This window comes from Pelodiscus sinensis, chromosome 11 (assembly GCF_049634645.1).
Source record: "Pelodiscus sinensis isolate JC-2024 chromosome 11, ASM4963464v1, whole genome shotgun sequence".
NCBI classification, from domain to species: domain Eukaryota; kingdom Metazoa; phylum Chordata; order Testudines; family Trionychidae; genus Pelodiscus; species Pelodiscus sinensis.
In genome coordinates this window covers 38939215-38963993 of record NC_134721.1, presented here as the reverse complement: position 1 = coordinate 38963993, position 24779 = coordinate 38939215, and the positions used below count along the sequence as shown (strand labels likewise).

Genomic DNA, 24779 nt, shown 5'->3' with positions numbered 1-24779 from the left:
GCTCCATTACATCTGGTCTATAAGGTTCTACAGGACTCCTTGTCACTCTTTCATAATCTTTGTAGCTTAGAAATGTGCTTTGACTAAAAGACATAGTATTTATTTATATCAGAGGGGTAGCCGTGTTAGTCTGAATCTGCATAAACAACGAGAAGTCCTGTGGCACCTTATAGGCTAACAGATTTATTGGAACATAAACTTCGTGGGCAAAGACCCACTTTGTGACATTGCATTTGACGAAGTGGGTCTTCGCCCACATAAGCTTATGCTCTAATAAATCTGATAGGGTATGTCTACATTAGCCCCCTAGATTGATCTAGGGAGGCTAATGAGGGCGACCGAAATTGCAAATCAAGCCCGGGATTTAAATATCCCGCGCTTGATTTGCATGTTCCCGGCTGGTCGCCATTTTAGAAATTGACTAGCCCGAAGTAACTGCCCACGTCTACACGTGGCAGTGAAACGGGATTCCGATTTAAAAGTCGCTTAATCGAATTAGCTGGTAAACCTCATTGCAGGAGGAATACCAGCTAATTGGAGTTAGGGCTTTAAATTGGAATCCTGTTTCACTGCTGCGTGTAGATGCGGGCAGTTACTTCGGGCTAGTCAATTTCTAAAATGGCGACCGGCCGGGAACATGCAAATCAAGAGTGGGATATTTAAATCCCGGGCTTGATTTGCCATTTCGGTCGCCCTCATTAGCCTCCCTAGATCGATCTAGGCTAGTGTAAACGTACCCTAAGTCTGTAAGGTGCCACAGGACTTCTCATTGTTTATGCAGTATTTATTTAGTTGTTCCTGAGCACTTCAGCTACTGAATTTTGTACAAGTAGACGTTCATTTAGCCATGCACTCTCTGGATTCCAAGAATGTCTGCTGGAAATTGCTGTTACCCAATACTTATGCTCTAACAGCATGAATCAAGAGCTTCATATAACGCTGAGACAACAGTTGCCTTAACCTTGCTAAATGTTTAAGACAAAAGTAGAGGATCCAAAGATGAATCTGAAGGTAAAAAATGTCTTTGAAATTAATAAATGTTTGGAAAACCAAAACCTGCTTCCAGCAAATGGTACCATTTGATGAAGTGCAGCTGCACCATTTTTTAGGACCCAGTCTAAGTCACTGACTTGTTCGATGAGTTTTTAATTCAATTGATTTCAAAATGTATCTTGACCATTTGTATGTTATTTACAAGATCTACACCTGCATACCAGCAGCTGTGTGTGCATTTCTCAGGTTGTATAGGCGATGCCATCTAAAGCCTTCCTTGTAGTAAGGGAGAAGGATGCCACATCATGTCCATAGCAGTCACTAGTTGAGTTTGTAACTCTTTTCTTGGTTCATAACTCTGCATTGTTGTCCTTGTTGCAAAGTAATTAACTAAAAATGGTGCCACTTGACAAGATAGCAGTGTGGTTTGTCTCCTTTTTAGAGCACTGATATGTGGTTGGCTCTTACTCTAGCTCTTTCATATAGTGCTGCTCCTGCTCGCCAAGATTCTGCTGCTCTAGCCCCAGCTTCTCTATCTGTAGCTTTTCCGATTCTAGACTCTGCTGGTTCAGAGTGCTCGCTGTAATGGTGTTCAATTACTTCTCTATTTGCTGCATTCGTTTTGGGCATTGACACCCTAGACTAGAGGGAGGTGTGGAGAGACACCCTCACCCTCTTCCTGTTCTGCTGGTCAGTTGCAGTTTCTGTCTCACTCACCTGCTGGTGAATGGGGTGCTCCCCTCAAGACCTCATCTAGTTTTGAACCATAATTGTTTTTGGTCTGGCTAACAAGCTGTGTCTTTTAACGCTCTGCAGAGTTCAGTTTTCATTCTCTTGAGTGGTCCCACAAGTTAATCTTTTCTGAGCAGTTTTAAAGCTCATTTTCCTGTTTTCCTTTTCTCTACCCCTATAGAACATAGGATAATTTTTCTATTGTTTTTTTTCCTTCTGCAATACTTGTTTCTTGTTAGAAATTCACCAGTATCAGCATTCCACACGTGTTGCCACCAATATGCTATGGTAGCAAAGTTAGCTGCATTTCTGTTGTCTTATTCTTTTAGAGTGCAGAAACCTCGTGCCTTAACTTTATCGGGGTGGAATTTGGAATATCCCACTCTTAGGTTGAGCCCTGGGCTACAATACCATTTTTATTCTGCAGGTCTGACTAAGTTCTTGCACCTGTGATTCTTCCATTTGGGAATCTGTGATCAGTGGTGTATGATGATTGGAGAACCTTCTTAAAACAAGAATTGTTGGATTAATAGTAGGAACAAAGCGTTAGGGAAATGTATGTCTTAACAACAATCTTACCACCCTTTGATGATATTCTTGGCAGACAAGACTACTTTAGAGGCTCTTAGTAGGTCCCTGTATCTTTCTGCTTCCCTATAACATTTACTGCCCCCTTCCTCTTTAGGGCCTGCTGTAGTTCTTATGGTCTAAATCAGTTCTGTAGGCTCAGCAGGTCATCTAATCAGAATCCTTAGGACCAATTGTATGTTAACAGCTTAGCTTGAGTTTTTGTTCCTCCTTACTTGGTTTTCAAGACAGACCCTTTGAGAGAGACAATAGAATCCTATAGAAAATATCCTGATAAATTATGATATGGATGTTAACTTTGTTATCACAAAATGGCTTCTAATTAGTTGACCTGATACATGTTTAAAGAATTGCTTCTTACTGTCCTTAAATCTCTTGGCTAAGGGCTTTTCAATGATACCTTTAGCTTCCTTTATCAATCATCCGATTATCCTCTTGATTTGTGCTAGTTGCTATCAGCTTCTTCGTTTTTTCAATTTGTTTGTTTTTTATTTTGCTTTCATCGCACCACTTAGCCAAAATGGCCTTTTAGCCAGTGAAGTGTTCTTTAGTCTTAGTGGATGTAGTCAGTCAGGATTTACTGCCAAGGTGTCCTTGCAGGTCTCTGGCTCTGTCTGATGATGATAACGAGAAGTCTGCTTATGTGTGTGCTCAGTGATGTGTGCTGTATTGACTTGTGCACATAGTCTTCACAGCAGACCCCAAGAGAGCCCCCAAAGAGCACAAATCAGATCAGGATCGAAGGTGCCAGGCCAGGTTTATTGTTAAGCAAAGTACAGTAATAGTTGCTAGTAGACTCTACTGAAGCACTATTCATATGTAATTTGTAACAATGGAAATTTCCGTTGCCCCCAAGGTCATCAAAAAACTGCCCCCCCACTCAAGACACCACTTTACGTACAGGTACGAACAAGTTACACATCACTGCTAACATGTCAACTTGCCGCCCTCAGACGCTGCTTAGATTCTACCTATCACCCTGTTCCTCATGGTTTGATTTGACCATCTCTATTCATCATGCTGTTATTTTTTACCCTTTTCAAACCTGGATCTGTATGGGTGGGGAGTGTGTGTACCAAGGTCTTTTTTTAATGAGCTGATGGTAGGTACCATGTGCTTTCCACTTATGACCAGTACCATTTACTGTTTTGCAGTCAGTAGCTAGCACCAATTACTGGTCTATTGCTGGACCTATTACCAATTAGTGTTTTGCACTCTCAGCCCTGTTCATGCCAAGTTCTGTGAGCAGGGGCCTGCCTCACTCACAGCTTAGCTTTGCTTTGTTAGCCATTGTTAGCTAGGCCTCAGACCAGGCCTGTCCTACATGGGGTAATGTTTTAGGCTTTCATCTTACTACAGTGGAATTAATTTATGAAATCTTGCAAAGAATATTTAGATAGCCCACCCTCAGATATTGTGGTGATTAGTACTATAGAAAATCATAACATAAGAATGGCCGTACTGGGTCACACTAAAGGTCCATTTAGACCAGTATCATGTCGTCTTACCATTGCTTCCAGACAGAATGAACAGAACAGGTACATCAAGTTCTCCCACCCTTGTTGCCCATTCTCAGCTTCTGATAAACAGAGACTAGGGACACCATTCCTACCTATCCTGGCTAGTGGCCAATAATGGACCTATCCTCCATGAAATTATCAAGCTCTTTTTTTGAACCATGTTGAAGTCCTGGATTTCACAACATCCTCTGGCAAGGAGTTCCACACATCTACTATGCATCGCATGAAAGTAGTACTTCCTTTTGTTTGTTGTAAACCTGTCACCTATTAATTTCATTTGGTGACCCTTAGTTCTAATCCTAACATGGTTGCTTGAAGGATGCCTGTGGAATAGTTTCTGCTTGAATGAATGGCTGGATAGACAGGATGGAAGTTCACACTGCTGCTGGATTGCATACATCTGCATTATATCTGGCTATAATATATTGTACCCTATTTGTATCACCAAAGCAATCAGTGTTCATATTCTGTCAAATTACTAAATTTAAAGTGAGTTGAATTTCATTAAATATTTGAGTCTCATTGCAACTTGAATTTTATTAGTTTTGTTTTAATGTTTAGCTTTTCTTGAATTAATAACTTCAGAATTAGTATTTTCCATACTTGTGGCTATAGTCCATCTCTACTTCTGTGCATGCAAGAACCTTTGAGTCATGGCTACTTCAAATCTTTTTAAAAAAAATCAGTTAATTAAATGTTTGTATGGCCAAGTCAGGCTCTTTTTGCCCACTTGTAGTTTTAAATCAAGTTTAGCATGCAACTCTTTTTATTTTTGTATAGGTGCTTCTATCAAGAAAAAGTAATCCTTTTAAAAAGTGTGGTTTTTATGAAGAACTAGAAAATGTGTATAAGTTCTTCTTTGAGTGATTGATTGCATATGCCCATTTCCAGTGTAGGTGCACAAATACCTGCAGTAGAATGGATATATGCAACACAGCTCAAAGAAAAACCATTACAAAAAAGTAACTAACTAGGGGTTTTAATTGTCTGTATTGGAGGTAGCAGTGCAGGGGTAGGTGGCAGCTGAGAGCCAGCTTAAAAGCTAGCTCCCCGGGTGGACCGGCTCCAAAGGAGCCAGCTGCTACCCATGCATTACACGGCTAAATGCATTTTAACATCCCTAATTTGTATAGTCCTGCTAGAGTAATTCTCAACTTTATGTTTAATCTCCAAGATATTTCATGTGCTCAGATCTTGTAGTTAAACATCTCTCAAAGCTCATTAAACTAGAAATAAGGTCTTTAAAAGGTGCTGCCATTGACTACATTTTTAAAATTTGAGACCCATTAACAGGTGTACTAAGGATAAGGGAAGAGCCATTACCTTATGGGAGAGTTAGTGGACCTGGTACTTTTGTTTCTTCTCAAAAATCCATGCTCTGGACAGGGCTCCAAGTCATGCAGGGTTGATATTCATGGATTGTAAGGTATGCTGAACTGTGCCAGTTTAGCATAATACAGCTGAACCTTTAAATGTTGTCCTGTGTCCCATTATAAGATTTGGGGAGAAGGGAGAGGAGCCTGCAATTTCTGAATCCTCAGTTAATGTCAAAAAGATTTGTTTCTTTTAAGAACAGTTTTTGTAAGACAGCGATGTGAATTTTTCAAATTATTTAGAATATTGCTACCAAAAGTTGAGATAAAGGGAGGCATTCCATTGAAGTGTGAACATTATTATTAGCTTTTTGAATGAGTCTAATAGAGTAATATGGATCCATGGGCATAACACATATGTTGGTTAAATTACTTTGAGAATCAACAATAAAACATAATATTCTTTCACTTGCAAAGCACATTTGAGGATCTGACTCCTATAGAAGAAGAAATACTGTATATTTTTTTCTCCCAAAGTCATATAAATAATAAATGCAGTTCCTTGCAAATGGCCAACACAGTAACATGAAAGTTGATAAATTAATGCACATTTCAGAAATTAAATAACTCCTGTGTTACGGAGGAAGGAAAGTAATGCCTTCTTATCAGAAGACTGAAAGGTTTAGTTTCCAGATAATAATTTAATTGCTTTTAACTTTTGTACCAGGGTTCCTGACTTTGTGAGAGAGAAACGTTTTGGAAACTGGCTGAAAGATGCACGTGATTGGGCTATTTCTAGGAACCGATATTGGGGCACACCTATCCCTTTGTGGGTCAGCAATGATTTTGAAGAGGTATGTAAGAAAACAAAAACTTAGAGTTTTTGGCAGAAGAAACCCTACTATGTCTAAAGTTGGTTTGATTAGTTTCTTAGAGAAAAGAACTGTCTCAGGGCTTTGCAGATTGAAGTGCTCTGCTAACAGATCTTAAAACTGCTGTGCAAGGTCAGGACAAAACACTTTTCTTCAGCTTTCTAATGTAAAATGTCAGGTGTATTTTTCTTATTTGTTTTTCATGTTTTAAATTAGCTCTGCTCTATCCTAGAAGAATCTACAGAATTGGGAGAATTAGTAAAATTATATTGTGACAGACCCAGACCAGTTGGCTACTGCAGTCTGTTGGAAGGTAGATATGGTGGTCTCGGGGTGAACAGTTTTCTGTTTCCTGAGTAGCCTGCAGCAAAGTCAGTAAGAGCCTGGGGCCAATTAAGGGCTTGCCTGAAGTAGGGACGTTAAGTTTAGATTTAATGGGCTAATTGAATCTTCGATGCAATTTCAATTTACTATTCGATTAGTTGATAAGAGCATCTCTGCCTTTGAAATGTAGCAACAGCTTCAGGGCTGTTGCTACACTTCAAAGCTGAAAGTGTTAGGGTGAGCACGGGGCCAGAAGGGGATGCAAGCAGTCCCCTGCTGGCCCTGTGCTCCCCGCCACATTTCAAAGTGGCAGTGCTGCATGGAGCCTGGGGTCAACAGGGGAGTCCCAGGCTCCACTCAACAGCACTGCTACTTGCACACAGCATTTGAAAGCAGCAGACCCAGTAGACAACTGGCTCAATGTGGTGCTGCTGCTTTGAAGAACATCCACCCACATACCCCCCTCCCATTCCCCCCTGCTTCCTCTTTCTGATAGAGGCAGCAAGGTGGGGGGGGGGGGGGGAGTGACTAGTCCACTAGTGTGTCGACTATCTGATAAGCAGGTGACAGTCATTCACATCTCTAACCACAAGCAGTAGGCTTATCAGAAAACCTGGTGTCCATTAAGGATCGGCTGGGGCTAGTTAGGGTTGCCAGGTGTCCGGGATTCATCCGGACAGTCCGGTATTTTTGGCTCCTGTCCGATAAAAAAATTCAGAGAATACCAGACACCTAAAATGTCCAGTATTTTCTACATTTTTCCCTGGCCAGGAGGCGAAAATGCCGGGCACCTGGCAACCCTACAAACACTCAGCCCCTGGCCTCTCCAGTTCCCTCCCCTCCTCCCGAACCTCTCCTGGCCCCCAGCCCCCATGCTTACCTGGTTCCCCAAGGCTGCCAGCACAAAATGACTGCTGGCCAAAAGACCTAGGGGAAGCAGTGCTTCCCCTGGGTCTTAGTGCTCAACTGCTTGCCTGTTCCTATCCCTGCACTTAAAGGGAACATGCTGTTTTAATTTACATTTTTTTTGGCTTAAGTCTTTCTTTTTTCTTTTTTTTTCTCAACAACTGTGGTTTCCCCCCTCCCTCTCCCCCCCCCCCAACAGAATTTTTTCCCTGTTTTTTGGGGGGGGGCAGGGGGGTATTTTTGTTTCAACCATCTGGCAACTCTAGGGCTAGTTCCAAAGGCTTCCTTCAGACAGGGCTGACAGCCCAAGGACTGGGAGTGAAGAGGTGCTGGGGAAGAGCAGAAGGGTGTGGTCAAGTACCAGGAGAAAGGTATTTGGCGTTGTTGCTTGGGGAAGTGGTTCTGGGAAGAGCCTCAGTTCTGGTAGTGGAAGAACTGCTGCCTGCTGCCGCTGCCGTGATTAGGATTATGCTTCATTTGCATAATCTATTCCGAACCGTTTTTGTGCAAGGGGTTTTTGCGCAAAAACAAGCAGTGTGGACGTGTCCATTTTGTGCAAAACCCCTTTTTGCATAAGATCCTTATCCCTCTCTGGGGTTTTCGCGCAAAATGGACACGTCCACACTGCTTGTTTTTGCACAAAAACCCCATGCTCAAAAACTGCTCAGAATAGATTATGCAATTGAAGTGTGACAGTATGCTAATCAGTGCTTAATTTGCATTGCCTCTTCTTGCAAAAACTGATAGTGTAGATATAGCCTAAGGTGCTCAATTTCTTCAAAAGTAAAATATTGCTATTTAGGGCTCAGCTTGATTATTCATTTCTGATAGCACAAGTAGGTGGAAAAAGAAAACAAGTGAAGTTGTCCAGATGCCCATAAAACTATAAACCTGAATGGTGGTGATAGCATCCTGAAGCTTGTATTCCTTTCTCTCCTATCCTCTTCTTCCCCTCAGTAAGGAAGTAGCAAACATTATCACTCTGAACTGAATTGGAATAATTGAAAAAAATATATGTAGGTTTAAAAAAAACTTCCCATGTTTCTGCTTTTGTTTTAAAACACTTCTATTGCCTAGCATAGCAAGATCAAATTATTTCTCCCTTGACCTACAGTTTATTTTATAAACAAAAAGGTATATTTGTATCAAATTTTATGGAGAAGTTACTGTATGGTCCAAATATGTTGGGAGTCTCTGCTGCCTTACTGTAATATAAGTAAGACATTTATGAGACGCTACCATGAATATTAACCCATTTTGCCTTCCTGCTTATATATGCTTCAGGCTCCAGTTATGATGTCTTACTGGTTTTGAAACAAAATACAGGACTATGTAGCACTTGAAAGACTAACAAGATGGTTTATTAGGTGATGAGCTTTCGTGGGCCAGACCCACTTCCTCAGATCAAATAGTGGAAGAAAATAGTCACAACCATATATACCAAAGGATACAATTAAAAAAAAATGAACACATATGAAAAGGACAAATCAAATTTCAGAACAGAAAGGGGATGCGGGAGGGTGGGGGGAAAGGTAAATGTCTGTGAGCTAATGGTTGTGACTATTTTCTTCAACTATTTGATCTGAGGAAGTGGGTCTGGCCCACGAAAGCTCATCACCTAATAAACCATCTTGTTAGTCTTTCAAGTGCTACATAGTCCTGTATTTTGTTTCAGCTACACCAGACTAACACAGCTACATTTCTATTACTGGTTTTGAGTTGATCATCTTGGGGCCACTGACAAGGCAGGCCTAATCAAATAAGGGGATTTTATATAGCAGGGAGAATGGTAGAAACTGTTAGGCTAAATTAATTCTGACGTGCATCTAGCAGCTATATATTATCCTGCCTTTCCAGTATTATGTCCTGCATGATCCTTGAAAAAATCTGACATAGATTTTCAAATGGTAATCCCTGGATTATTTGTTGGTCCATGGAGAGTTGATTGGTTGCTTTATGCTAATGATATCTCCCCGCAGGCGGATGCTACACTGCATTACAATGGCTTAAAATATAAGCAACACTTTCTTGTATTACTCTTCATGGGAAGCAATTGCTGTAGCTCTCTGAGGCCAAGTCTATATTACGTGAAAGATTGATGCTGCCGCGGTTGATCTTCTGGGATTTGATTTAGCAGGTCTACTGAAGACCCTCTAATTTGAACTGAGAGAGCACCCCCACCAATGCTAGTGCTTCTGCTCCTCACGAGGAGTAAGGGAAGCCAACAGGATCAGAGAGGGCTGGATTTTGGAGATTAAATCCAATGCACAATACAAGTTTTAAGAATTTTTTCCTATATGCACAGGGAAAACATAACAATAAAATGTTGCAGGGTTTCTGTGTAAAAAGATACACTTAACTTACAGTTTCTGGTTAAATACTTCAGCTCTGTATTGTATTTGAAAATGTACAATTATGTAATCTCTTAAAATGTCCATTGAATTTGTTCTGAATTATTTTACTATCTTTTAACAGGTGGTTTGCATTGGTTCGCTGGCAGAACTGGAAGAACTGTCAGGAGTGAAAGTAACCGATCTCCACAGAGAAAGGTCAGTCACTGAAAACATGCCCCAGCATAAACTGTTGCATTGTTAATTAGAAACTGCTAGGTAGTAGCAGTTAGTTATTATTGTCTTAAATTGAAGTGGGTTTTTCAAGTTTAAGGAGGGCATGGAGGAAACTAGAATGGCTTTTTCTACACTGTTCTTCTTGGACGGAGCTGTCAATCGAAGTATCTCCTCTTCAGTGACGCTGTTGATGAGTGACTAAACCAATCCTTGATTGGCAGAGCCAATCACAGATGTCACATAAAAACCACCAACTATAGGCGTTATACATTCCTTTCTGATCCTACGCTTTTCCTGTAATACCTGGATACGCTGACTCCCAAAGCAGTTAAGAGCCTATCCTATGGTTTGCTGCGAGGACAATCTGTCCTGAACTAGAGTTTCTAGATCGTTGGGAGATATGCCACATGACTTCACGTTCCTTTAAGATGTCTTTATAGTGCTTATACTGACCACTGATAAAGCGCTTTCCATGAGCAAGCTGCCCATAAAAGACCATCTTTGGTATCCATGTGTCATCCACCCTCATAACATGACCAATCCAGCGAAACTGTTCATAAGCATTGCTTGTATGCCCATGACACCACACAGCTTAAGAACCTCTGTTTTAGGAATTTTGTCGCACCAATTCACGTGGGCAATCTTCCTCAGACAACGCATATGGAATTGATCGAGCTTCAAAACATGGTGATGATATATTGTCCATGACTCCGAGCCATATAGCAGTATATTCAGGACAACTGCCTGATAAACCACTATCTTGGTATGGAGTTTGATACCATGGTCATTCCATGGGCATTTGGTCAATTTTCCAAAGGCAGTGCTAATTTTGGTTAATCGAGCAGATTCGTCGTCATCCACATTTATACTAAAAGACAGTATACTTCCCAGGTAGCAGAACTTATCAACAGCCTTAAGGACTGTACCAGCAGCAGTGATCACTGGAGTGCTGGGCTCTTTCCAAACAGGCCGAGGTATAACTTGTGTCGTCTTGAGGTTCACTGAGAATCCAAAGTGGTAAACAGAAGTAACAAAGTGATCAAAAAGCTCCTGTGCATCCTTCACTGAATGAGCCAACAGTGCATAGTCATCAGCAAACAGAAGATCACAGATAGTTGTAGTAACTACTTTGGTGCGAGCCTGAAGTCTCAGGAGATTGAAAATGCTGCCATCTGTTTGGAACTGAATAGGTATGCCCAACGTGCAACTAACTGCGTCATTGAAAAGTAGATGTTCAACAGGAGAGAAGCAAGGACACAAACTTGCTTGTACCGTTTGATATTTCAAAAGATGCTGATATCTCTCCATTATTAAGGATGCGACCAAGCATGCCATCATGAAAGGACCGAACAGTGTTTATAAATTTTTCACGACAGCCAGTTCGCACAAGTATTTTCTAGAGCCCATCTCTGTTGACCGTGTTAAACGCCTTGGTCAAGTCAATGAAAATCACATAAAGGTCCTGATGTTGCTCTCTACATTTCTCTTGTATCTGTCTGGCTCTAAATATCATATCGGCAGTGCTTCGACCGCTGCGAAATCTGCACTGGCTTTCAGGAATAATGCCATTTTTGAACACATGTAGTGAAAGCCAATTATAAAGGATGCAGGCCAGGATCTTACCAGCTATAGAGAGCAGAGAGATGCCCTAATGGTCATCCAACACGCACGGTCACCTTTTCTCTTGTATATGTGTACAATCAGAGCATCTTTGAAGTCCTAGGGGACTATCTCTGTCTCCCAAATGATGCTAAATAAATGGGTGAGATGGTACATCAGCTGGCCACCAGCAGCTTTATACATTTCTGATGGAATTGCATTACTGCCAGGTGCCTTTCCATATTTTATCTGATTAACCGCTTTTTGAACCTTATCAAGAGTTGGTTGGTCCAGCTGTAAATCATTAGCCCACTGAGGAATCTCTTCCAGAATGCTGCTGTCAAAAGTTGAGGTCCGGTTCAATACTTTGTGAAAATCTACAATGTATTCTTGAAATTAATAGGCAGCAGGAAGTGTTTCTTCACACAAAGAACAGTCAATTGTTGGAACTTGGAGCCAGGGATTTAAAAAAGCAATAGATACATTCATGGAGCATAGGTCCATAGGTGGCTATTAGTCAAGATGATCAGGGACAGAGTCCCATGCTCTGGCTTTCCCTATGCCTCTAGCTGCCTGAATCCAGGACTGGGAATGGATAATACTGATAAATTGTCCTGTTCAGTTTATTCCCTCTGAAGCATCAGGTATCAAATGTTGTCAGAAGACAGGATACCGGGCTAGATGGACCATACTATGTTTGGCCTACTATAGTCATTGTTATGTCCTTATGGAATTTCAATTTGACATTGATACTAAATCTACAAAGCAATTTTAAACTCTAAAAAATTGTATATGAAGTTTTGGCATGTTGGAAATTGCAGTGAAACTGAGGTTGGGTTTTTTAGTACCTTATCTAATGCATAAGCGTAATATGCATTGCTCTATTATAATAAAGTTCTTAATATTTGGATTAGCATGTATCCATCTTTTTTTCATACAGCATTGATCATCTAACCATCCCTTCATGCTGTGGAAAAGGAACGTTGCACCGTGTTTCTGAAGTCTTTGATTGTTGGTTTGAGAGTGGGAGCATGCCTTATGCACAAGTCCATTATCCATTTGAGAACAAAAAAGAATTTGAAGATGCCTTTCCTGCTGACTTCATTGCTGAAGGCATTGACCAAACCAGAGGATGGTAATATATTCTATTCCAGATTTTAGATAGAGTTCACTTGAACACATAAATCATCCCTAAGTGATGTGCAGACTGTAAACATACAGCTTTCTCTAAAATGCAGCTAAGTTTGTGGGGAGATGGAAGTAGTCCATAAATATCAAAACAATTCTTTATTCTTTCTGAGATGTGCCATTGTATAGTATCATTGAGAAATTGCTCCAAAGTAAATGATGTAGAATTCAGTTTATTTACCACAAAAGGAGGAAAGACTGAGCAGGGCCAGCTCACAACATTTTGGCACCTGAGGCGGGGAGCTCAAATGACACCCCTATGCCATCTTTTCTCCTGCCTGCCTGTTATGTCTCTTGTGTTGTGTCTCTTCCTCCAGCACAGCACTCCACAGTCTCTCTGCATCTAGAGCAGAGAGAATACATATGTACCAGCAGCAGACACAATTTTCTACACTCTGGATCCTAGTGGCACCCCCCACACAGTCTGGCACCTGAGGCGGCCGCCTCAGTTCGCCTCATGGTAAGGCCAGCCCTGAGACTGAGTTTACTGAACTGAAACAAAAACTGTTCTGAGGACAGAACATATTTCTCTCGCTCTCTCTTTCTCTCTGTGAGAGTAAGAGATTCCTCTGGGATGATGCGGGCGGGGTAGGCACCAAGCCCTAGCGCAAGCCCCACCCACGCCTAGCCTTTGCAGGAAGCTATGTGGAGAGTTGGGTCTGGCACACTTTGGCCCGGCCTTTACCGGCCACTGGGGGGCAAAGCTGGGCTTGGTGCAACCTTGGCTTGGAGGAGGGGGTTAGGGTTAGGCTGCAGATGGAAGGGGATGCGGGGGAGAGAAAGGGCCTGGGCTGGTGGGGGAAGGGGAAGAGGAGAAAGAGCCCAGGCTGGCGTGCGTGGAGCAGCGGGGAGAGAAGGGTCCCAGGCTGGCATGGCCACAGCCTGGCCCCCCTCGTTGGCTGGAGGGAGAGTCAGGGTTGCCTATCCCCCCCGCCCCCCGTGAGAGGGGGGTTAGCGAGCATAGCAAGCGGGGAGCACAGCCCCCAAGTCATACCTGATTAGAAAGCCAGTAAATCCCATATTTTATATGTGCTTTAACTTTTGGTTAGTATTAGTTTAATGGGAAAGAGCCAAGAGTGTAATCAAGTCAAGCTTTGTGTGACTAATAGGGGATGCTCCTTTTCAAAAATATAAACTCCTAGACTTAAAATTGCTTTGAACTGTTCCATTACTTATATCTGTTTGGCCAAACAAATGTTTCCTGATACAAACCTAAATCTTTCTCTAATCTCAGGTATGTCCCTGGTAATTCTTTATGTATAATATTTAGATTTTTTGTCTTCTTTTTGAGCCCTTTAGGAATATCTGTAATAATCATGTTCTTGAAATTTTAATTTTGAGATCAACTATGCTTAGTTTAATACACTATTATTAACTTAGACTTTCCTTCCATTGTCCCAAATTAGTGTAGTTGACTATATAGAAGTGGTACTTGCATAGTAAACAGATCTGTTAAATTAAGTCAGACTGGAACAAGTGAGCTAAATTCTGTATTATTTTGTACATAATAGAATTGTTCATTTCCAGTCATTTCCATTTTTTTTACAAATCTCTTAGATAGAATGATGTAGGTTTAGTTTCAGAAAGGCAGTGGGTTTGATCAGGTATCACTAAGAGTATGAAATGAATTCAGAAAAGTTGCATAGGTGTAAATAAAGAGCTAAAATAATCTTGTATTACTGAATTTCTTGTGGTGATGTGTGAGATGGAAAGAAGCAAACTTGATTCCCTAATCACAAGTTGTGCTAAGAAGGCTGACAATTAAAAAAAAAAAATTATTTGCAAATTGAGCACACAACACAAAATCATTGAGACCAGAACCTTCACAAAATTTTGGTTCCTTTTTCAGAGCAGCACTGTATTTAGAACTCTGTTCAAAACAGTAGATAGTATATTTTAAATGAATCCTCACTAAAACTTTATACACAGTCAACACTCTTTCATCATTACTACTCCAATATTTGCTTTTTCCTGGGGCAAGCTTACACTAATATGTAAAATTCTATTGGTTATTTATTGCAGTTCTGAAGTATTTTTCTTCATTAGTCCCACCTAATTTTGTTCCGTAACCCTAAAATTATTTTTACTGATTTGTTCTTTACTACATTAAACTTCATTGGCCACCTGTTAGCCTGTCTGTTTAGATCTTACTTTAATTTATACTCATGGGAAGTAAAAACTAAAGAAGAATATTTAAATAGAGTGAATCCCAATGTTGAAGGGAATCCACCTCGTTACTTTGAGACACAACTTTCCAGTGGTCACATTTAATCATGGCACACTATTCTTCATGTGGTTTTCTAGACATTGTGTTACTAAGCACTGATCCAAGAATCCCTAATTTTAATTTATAAATTGTATACAGTACTTAGTACAAATCCTAGAAATAGATCATATATATGGAAAATACATTTATTTTAAAACAAATATTTCTGTATTAAATATCAATTAAGGAAAGAGATCTTGGCATCATTGTAGTCAGCTCAATGGAAATCTCTGCTCAATTGCAGCTATGATGAATAAACGCTAACATTTTAACACTTGGGAATTGAGAGTGCTTTCATATAAATCATTGGTGTGACCTCACCTGTAATATTGTATGCAGTACTCGTCGCCCCATCTCAAAAAGGATGTTGCAAAACTAAATGTGGCTCTGAGAAGAGCATTGAGAATGCTCAAAGGCCTGGAAAAACTCGTATAAAGATTATAAAGCCTGGGATTGTTTACTTCAAAAAGGAGGCAAATGAGAGGGAATGTGATAGAAATATATTAAAATAATGAATATAGAGAAAGTTGATTGGGAGCTTCTGTTCCCTGCCTCATAAAACAAGAGCAAAGAGTCAATAAAATGGAAAAAATGGGGAAATGAAAAACAGATAAAAATAAATACTTATTTACACAGTTTGCAACTTAGCTGTAGAGTTCATTGACACTAAAGCGGTCAAGGTGAAGAATTTTACAAATTTTTAAAAAGGGATATAGTATCAATATGAATTTCAAAAATGTCATCATAATAAAATATCTGGAAAAGGTGCTAAGTCTTGTTCTTCAGGTCTTAGGCCAGTTTGTCTATTTGAGAACAGAATGAAACAAATGTGGGGAGCAGCTCCACATATGCTTGCTGCAGGGTTGTTGGGCCATACTCTGAAATATGTGGCTTTTGCCATCATTGGAGATATTAGGTTGACCAATAATCTGTCCAGTGGGTCAGTTTCTAAAGTAAGATCTACAACTATCACTGAAGAACTGTGGCACATTTTTAAGCAAGGAACACTTGCATATTGTTGATGTGGTGTTTTAGTCTAAATGTGAGACCGCTATAACTTACAAACCAGGTTTACATTAGCACACTTCCTAGTTCCTTTCTATTTTTTTAAAAACACTAGAACAAAATGATTAGTTTTCCCAAAACAATAAACACTAACCATCTGTAAAACAGAGATAAGCTGAGCAGCACCTTTATAAGCTTTTTCATTTTAAAAGTATCGAGCCTCCACTGGAGAGAGCATATTTTGGAAGGGGAGTTTATGCAATGGTCTGTCTCCAGACTGAGTCTGTATTTGTCAGTTTCAAAAGAAAAGACACCTGTAATGCCAACTCTGATTTGATTTTTGGGGTAGATTGCTTCATGTTTTTATTAACAGCATACGGTTCACCTCAAGCCTTCTCTCCAGGCTTGATTGCTCTTAAGGTTCTTCCTTCAGAACCACTGAGCCTGTACCTGAGCCTATCCTTTGAGGGCGCTGCTGTCACCTTCCTTACATTTATGTAGACTGTTAAGCCAGTTGCTTCAGAAAACCATAAAAATTCACTTAAAAAGTTCTGAGGATGATCATCTGCTGACAAGGTGGTGTTTTTCAAATAGACACTACTAATCTCTTACCATCACTATAAAAACAACAAATGGTCTGGTAGCACTTTATAGACTAACAAAACGTGTAGATGGTATCATGAGCTTTCGTGAGCTTTCGTCTATAAAGTACTACCAGACCATTTGTTGTTTTTTTCTGTACAGACTAACTTGGCTATCCCATGAAGCTTTTCATCACTATAAAGCTATTAATTTTCATACAGAAAAATGAGTTAAGGGTTGAGGGTTGTTTCTCTCAAATGATAGTGCCATCAGGTTGTAGCAGAAGGTTGCTAGGTCTCAACGTTATTGTAAAGCTGGATTACACTGAAGACATATGAAGTCTATGCTATGGGCTAAATTGGCACCACTGAGATTGATGCAGCAGTGTTGATTTAGTGGGTCTGACTAATACATGATAAGTTGGTGAGAGAGTGCTCTTTTTTTTTTTTGACTTCCGTAATCTACCTTCACAAGAAATGGAAATTATATCAATGGGAATGTCGCCCATTGTGCAATGAGCATAGTGTATACATCTCTCTAAGTCAGCCTAAGTTACCTTACCTTCAGTTACATAACTGAATGAGTGTAACTTAAATCAGTTTACCAGACTAGACTAGCCCTTGGTTAACTTTCCCCCAATATCTTCGTTTTACTTGTAAAATATTGAGGTTCTGGGAAATGCCAGTGAATAGATCTTTCTCTAGTTAAGACTTGCTAAATGGCAATACTGCTAAATGACCAATGAACTAGTCAGCTCTGAAATGTTGATGCTTTAAGTAGGCAGTATTTGCAAAATCTTGTACAGGAGTTAGATTTCTCAGTGACAAGCAAGCAATTATTTCAGGGCTCGTCTGTGGCGAGTAGATTACAACCTGGAAGAGCCAGTGCAGAGCGATCTGCACATGTGCAGAACAATCTGCACATGCGCAGAGTGCAGAACTGCGCGGCTGGCGAGCAGGGCTTGCTGCCGCTTGGCGAGCCCTGTTCGTGAACTATTTTTTTTTTCTAATAGACGTGGAAGTGTCTTTTCTAGTTTTGCTAATTTTAAATCATCTTATCAGCCAGACTTTGCTCTACCTGTAGGTTGTCATACCAGAATTAATTCTTAAGCAGGCCTTTAAATTTTGGTGGAGTTTGATCATTGTTGGGTTGGGATAATATAGGACCTTATTCAAACCCTATCCAGCTTGCACTGGTTTATACCAAATATTTTATCAGCATTGACTGTCTATTGGCTATTATGGAAGGCATGTTTTTAGTTGCTTTATAGATGTGCGTATCAAAAGTATCCTACAAATGTAAGACTTAAAACCACCAAGTGCAGCCTATAAAGCAAACAACTGAATGATCATTAATGACTACAGTGGTGGTGGTTGTTAAAATCATTACATTTATTATTATTATCATTACTGCAAGTAAGTAGTACCAACACTATACACCAGGCATTTTTCAATTAATTCCAAATATATTATCCAATATGGTTGTGGCTACAGTGGGATTCTGTTAATCTTTTAAAGAAACTGAACCCTAACTGAATGTCCCTGGAGAAATGTCTTCAGTAACTGAAAAAATTTCTGCATGTACCACCTTATGTACCAGTCTCCTATTTAAAAAAAATACCCCCTCAACAACCCTTGAACCGCTTGTGGTCAAAGTCAGTTTTTGCTTTTAAAATAGAAAGGCCTACAATGTTGTTGTCATTACATGACAGGTGCTATTGTTGGGATCAGTTTGTTGATCGTTTTGCATGTGTGTTGTATATTCATGCAGTAACCCATGGCAGTTTGTCAGTTGGTAGTTCATATTAACTGAGAAGAATCAACTAGTATGCAGCATCTTTAGCTTTGACTTGCCTTAGTCATTTGGGCAAAACTCAATTTATGGGAGTGAAGTTTTTTTCTTTTAAAGACTAAAGATGAGGAAGGAAAAAAGGACGGAGGTGGACTGCAAGGAGGGGAGTGGAGAATTGGATAAGAAGTAAAGAATGTGAAAGTAGCTTTAGAAATGGAAAAGATTTATATTCTACAGGTTGAACCTATCTAGTGCAGCACGCTTGGTACTTGACCAGTGTTGAACCAGGGAATTTGCCGAACCATGGAAAGTCCATATTGTCTAGCAGCATTACCAACATTCCACTGCTTACTAGGTTCTTAGAAGACATTTAGGGGTATATTGGAGCTAAATAAACAGCGCAGAACACTGAGAGCCAGGACTGGTGGCTGTAAACAAACTTTATGGGACTACAGGAAACTTGGCCATGCCCTTGGTAAGTGGACAACAGGCTAACTAAAATTATGCCGGACCATGGATGTTGTCGGACTAGAGAAGTTCAACCTGTACTTCTGTATTTGTGTGAATGTTTGGTAAAGGTTTGTAAGTTGCATTGTAGTGCTGTTGGTTAAGAGGTTTTATAGCCCAGGGGAGTGTGCACTCTGAGATGATGTGAGTTGAAAGCCTCTCTAGGAAATAAGAATCACAGCTTTCATCTCAGCCCTTGTATAAATGCAATAATGCAGACAAGCAACCTTTTATAAGGTTTGGGATACTCAAGTGCCACAGATGTGTTTTCAATTGTAAGCAGCTTTTTGAGATCAAACCACTTCAGAGGATACAAATGAGACCTTCTTTCAACAGAGAATTTGTTCTCTAAATCTTATTGTAATAAACAATTTTGAAGCATAACTTTTTGTGGCTTGGTTGCTATAGCTATAGTTGTAGCTATATAGATTGCTGACAAATTTACAATTCTCCCTTAGCTGAAAAGGCTGTGCCCCACCCTCAAGTTATTTAAAAATAGATTTGGACAAGCCCAGGCCTCTGACAAAAATCTTCTTTGTGAATGTGAAATTATTCAGTTTCTTCACATTTCCACTTTTTAGCATCTCCGAACTGGTGATACATGTAGGCTTATGTTATGATGTAGGCACTTGTATAGAAGCAAATCCTTGTTTCTCATGCAGTCCAGAAGGACAGACACATTACAGAGAATATAGCAAGAGAGAGATTGCATTGTGAATCATATAGTATTTGAAAGCCCTGATTGATCTTTTGTTTTGCCACCAACTGTGAGTTTTTACACTACTGCTGCCACAGAGGAGGACTGGATGGGATTCTTTTCAGAGCTAGCTAACCTTTTCTGTGTGAAGCTGTTTCCCTTTAATGCTTATTTACATTTAGTCTGCAGCAGGCTCTTGGCCCCTTCACCTTCTGGTTTGGATAATGCAACCATAGCTAGAAATTAAATGTGTTCAATAAAAGAAATGTCCACCGTTAATTCATGGACATAACTCATTAATAGGCATTGTAATGAATTGGTATTTAAACTGAGGCCAGGCCTGCACTTATCCAGAGATTGACTCTCCAGAGATCAATCTTCCAGGGTGCGATTTAGTGGGTCTAGCAAGGACTCGCTAAATTGACCACTTATGGCACCCCCATCAACCTCAGTACTACATGGGATTGCAAGAAGTCAGGGGCATCAGTGGAAGAGGTTCTTCTGTCAACCTCCCACAGTGGGGACGCTACAGAAATTCAACTTAAGGTACATCAACCCCAGCTACACTATTCATGTAGGTGGAATGGAGTATCTTAGGTGGACTTCTCGCATAGTGTAGACCTGACCTCATACTCTGTTTTGGGATATGCAGTATGGCACTATGGCAGCTAATATAAGGATGGAGTATCATCATTAATTTATTCATGGTATACGCAAGACCCTTTTAATGTACATTTTTATTTATAGGTTTCAGAAGGGTAGCTGTGTTAAGTCTGTTTTAGCAAAAACAACAAGGAATGTGGTTGCATTTTAAAGACTAACAAATTTATTAGGGCATAAGCTTTTGTGAATACACCTCACTTCCTTAGAATCTTGAAGAGAAAAGAAAAAAGGAAGGGATGCAGAGATGGGAGTGTGACATCTTTTACTTAACACTGATGTCATGCTCCTATCTTTGTATTGTTTCCTTTTTTCTTTCCTTTTTCCCCCCTTTCAAGCATCTGAGGGTATGTCTACACTACCCTCCTATTTCGAAATAGGAAGGTAATGTAGGCATACCGCAATTGCAAATGAAACCCGGGATTTGAATTTCCCGGGCTTCATTTGCATAAGCGGGGCGCCGCCATTTTTAAATCCCCGCTGGTTCGAACCCCGTGCCCCGCGGCTACACGCGGCACGAACTAGGTAGTTCGAACTAGGAAGCCTAGTTCGAACTACCTAGTTCGTGCCGCGTGTAGCTGCGGGGCACGGGGTTCGAACCAGCGGGGATTTAAAAATGGCGGCGCCCCGCTTATGCAACTGAAGCCTGGAAAATTCAAATCCCGGGCTTCACTTGCAATTGTGGTATGCCTACATTACCCAGCTAGTTCGAACTAGCGGGGTAGTGTAGACATACCCTGAGAGAGTGAGTTGTGTCTCTTGAAAGCTTATGCCCTAATAAATGTGTTAGCCTTTGAAGTGCCATTGGGCTTCTTGGTTTTTTTGTTCCATGGATTTTAAAATTTGTTTTTTAAAAAAGGGGGAAAGACTCCATCTTCCTGTCTCCAGCCTTGCTAATTGTTCAAAAAATGTTTCACGATCATTTATTAGGATTCTAATACTTGTGTTTTAATATTTGAAGAAATAATAGTGGTGTGTATATATAGCAACAAAATACAGTTGTACTAAAAGATTATTTTAATGGATCTTTTCCGGTGAGATGTCTATTCAGACTTTTTTTTAATTCTAATGTTCTAGAGCGAATAAATCTAGCATAATTGAAAAATGACTTGTCATTGAGAGCATGCTGCTTTTAACATAACATGTATAGAATATGGTTTGAATTAGCTATTAACAAATTTATAATTTTTATTTCAGGTTTTACACTCTGCTGGTGCTGTCTACAGCTCTTTTTGGGAAACCTCCTTTCAAGAATGTAATTGTAAATGGACTGGTTCTTGCTAGGTAAGTATGCTGGTTTTATTTCCTGAGCAGCTTTTTATTGTCACCTAGTTGGAATAGGTTCAGTTGCTACATTACACAGTATTACAAGCACGACATTTTGGTAGCCTAAGAGTACATAGTTCTTATAGTTGGGTCAGTTTTAGCTGCCACGGAAAGAGAAACTTGTCGCAAAGTAGCAACGTTAAAGATGATAAATGTAACTACCCACCAGATAGATCTCCTGTCAGCAAATACTGGGAAAGAAGGATAACTTCATTAGCAATTCCCATGTTGTCAGAGTGCTAGGAACTTATTCCCTACACTTGGTTTTTATGTTTTTTTTTTTTTTTAAAGTGATGGCCAAAAAATGAGCAAACGTAAAAAGAACTATCCTGATCCAGTGAACATTGTAAATGGTTATGGAGCTGATGCACTAAGGTAGGAACTGGCAATTCTGTCTGTCTATTTTCCCCTCCTCCCCTCCATAAAATAGATACTTAATGCTTCAAATTCCTATGAATGTTTATATCAGAGATATGTACCAGGGATGTAATGGATTTCGATAAATAGTAATAGGAAAAAACTTCAGTTGAGGGCATTTCAGAAATCTTTGGCAAGGAAATAGTAGTGGGGAAAGGATGATCCAGTGTAAGTAATAAAGTTATGGAGCCTTGAACTTCTAAATTGTTATTCTGACCCTAACAAGGCTGATAGTTACTGAAGGTAATTGCTGTCTGATGGTTTTTTGATTAGGAAATGAGTTGTGTCCAGTTCCTACAAAATGTAATGTGTTCACTTAAGATGGCAGTAATTGATATAATTGCTGGTTTTATGAGCAGAATTGCTGATATTATGAGCAGAAGGGCCAAGTATTTATTCAAATACTGGTCATGAAAGCAATGATTAACTCCTCCTCAGAGTTGGGGTATCTCCACATACGCTGCATGGTGTGGGGAAACTTGGTCAGTTTACTAAGCTGTTTACTGTCTATGGAGAAAAGATTTAGAGAACATTGCTGTTTAATATAGCATTTTCATAAGCACTATGTCCAGTTGAAATTGGAGGCAAAAGTGAAAGGCCAGATCTGAATAAACTCATGCTCAAAAAGCACCTTACTGATCGGACTCCCTAGGTCTTTGGATAGTAGTTTCACTAAAATAATCTAAATGCTCAAGTATAAAAGACAGTTAATTTGGCCGGGTACAGTAAAATTTCTTGACAATCTAGAGACAAAATATGGACATTGCGAATATAAATAAGATATTAATCGAGATAATCAAAGAGCCATTTACATTTTGCTTTATTCGGGTTTTTATAATATACGAGAGCGTATTTTGATTACATGCTGAGATTATGGGAGAACAAATAATCAGTATGAGTGTCTGTTGAAACCTTTTCATTTGCCATAACTGAAACTTACTTTAAAATTTAACATTTATTTTAAGAAGTGGTTGAAAACTTTGTAAAATGGAACAGAGTTCTCTGCTCCGAGGCAGCTTTAAAATGTGAACTTCCTTTTTCACATTTCAGAAACATTGATGTCCCCTTTTGGTAAATGCTTTGTATGTTGTCAGTTCAGAATGAAATTGCCATTAAAAATTAGATTTACTGTGAAGGCTTGAATAGAATTCTTAAGTTGATAAACAAGATTGAACCTTTTCATAATAGTCTAACCATGGTCACCAGAATATGAAGAGAACTGATAGATGAAGTAGTGTGACTGCAGAGATTCCAAGTTCTTAAAAAGGCTTTTGAATCTCATCGCTTTTTTTCCTGCCTTTCATCTCCTCCCCAACCAAAATGTTAAAACATACAATTCTGTTCCTCTATTTTTGTTCAATAAAAGGATAATTCGTTTCTCTCTCTCACACCTACACCCACACCAGGCTAGGTTCATTTAGGGAAAGACCTTGGAAAGACCTCTGTTATTGAATTTGTGCTTATCCACTGAAGCACTTCACATATTCTGTTTATAGAATAAGCTACTTCAGATTTAGTTGTTGTTTTGGCATTGCTTCTAAGTTATTTTAACTAGTCTGGAGGAAGTTCCCCCTCCCCCTCAGTAGAATCTATAGTCGGTAGCTTCAAATTAGTCTTAGTATCGCAGCCTGTTAGTAAATACAGCATCTCTAGCTGTTACACACATAAGCTGCTTAAATGTATAATAGGATGAGAACTCCAGATGGAAGGTATAAGGTAGGTAGCACAGAGAGTTAGTACACTGGTCTGACTTTCAGAGTCTTTAGTTCTAGGATTCTTTAAACCATCTATGAAATCATTTAATGTCAAAGAGCTTGTCTACGTTGTGCGTCTGTGCACATGAGATGGGTGTACAACTGGAGGGATTAAGGTGTTGATCTCTAACTGCCTTGTGTTAACCCAGTTGATGCACTCTTAAATGTATTGTGTTAATGTTGTATTGTGTCCAAACAGGACTACGTTAATGCACAGTAGGAACCTTTTAGAACACATCTGTAAGGTCAATACAGGGCTGTTAGAGTTCAACACGTCAAAGACTTTTACAATGTTACACCCTTCTGATGTGCATTGGTTGCACTGCGTAGACAAGCCCTAAATGTTAAAGCTGCCATCATACTTGAGCAGGCTTGACAACCTTTACTGAGATGGGCTATAAGTCCAAAGTGAAGTAGTGTTGTGTGGAAATAAATGTGGTGTTTACTCCACTTCTCCATTTAATTTCCTTTCTCTTCTATGAGTTATAGAGAAGGTCCTCACATTAAACAGAAGGTATTTTTACTATATTCTCCAATCTGCCTGTTTTGTATTTCTGTAACCAGTGGATAGGGTGAGGGAGTGGGGGAGAGAAGAGGGAAATACTTATTTCTCTGGATGTCACATTGGGCTGCATCAGTAGGACCATTTCCAGGAGACTGAGGGAAGTGATTATTTCCCTATATTTGGCACTGGGGAGGCCACATCAGGAGTACTGAGTCCAGTTTTGGGCCCTTCACCACAGAAAGGATGTGGACAAGTTGGAGGGAGTCAACAAAAATTATTAGAGAGCTGGGGTCACATGACTTATGAGCAGAGGCCGAGGGGACTGGTCTTATTTAATCTTCAGAAGAGAAGAATGAAGGGGGAGTTGATAGCAGTCTCATCTACCTGAAGAGGGGTTCTAAAGAGGATGGAGCCAGGCTATTCTCAGTGGTGACAGATGACAGAACAAGAAGCAATGGTCTCAAGTTGCATTGAGGGAGATCTCGATTGAATATTAGGAAAACTATTTCACTAGGAGAATGATGAAGCACTAGAATTAATTGCCTAGGGAGGTGGTGTTATCTCCCTCCTTGAGGTTTTTAAGGTCAGGCTTGACAAAGCTCTGGGTGGGATGATTTAGTTGGGCTTGGTACTGCTTTGAGTCGGGGGTTGAACTAGATAAACTCCT

At 39.9% G+C, this 24779-nt stretch overlaps 1 protein-coding gene across 4 annotated transcripts in view; it reads left to right on the top strand.

Annotated features, from left to right (window-relative positions):
* The window catches only part of IARS1 (isoleucyl-tRNA synthetase 1), a 215518-nt gene that overhangs the window by 111612 nt on the left and 79127 nt on the right, over positions 1–24779 (top strand). For all 4 annotated transcript variants that reach the window (XM_075939705.1, XM_075939706.1, XM_075939707.1 and 1 more), the window contains 5 exons: positions 5874–6000; positions 9724–9797; positions 12355–12549; positions 21308–21394; positions 21728–21811. In XM_075939705.1, the coding sequence (XP_075795820.1) occupies positions 5874–6000; positions 9724–9797; positions 12355–12549; positions 21308–21394; positions 21728–21811 (567 nt within the window). The remainder of the gene's footprint in view (positions 1–5873; positions 6001–9723; positions 9798–12354; positions 12550–21307; positions 21395–21727; positions 21812–24779) is intronic.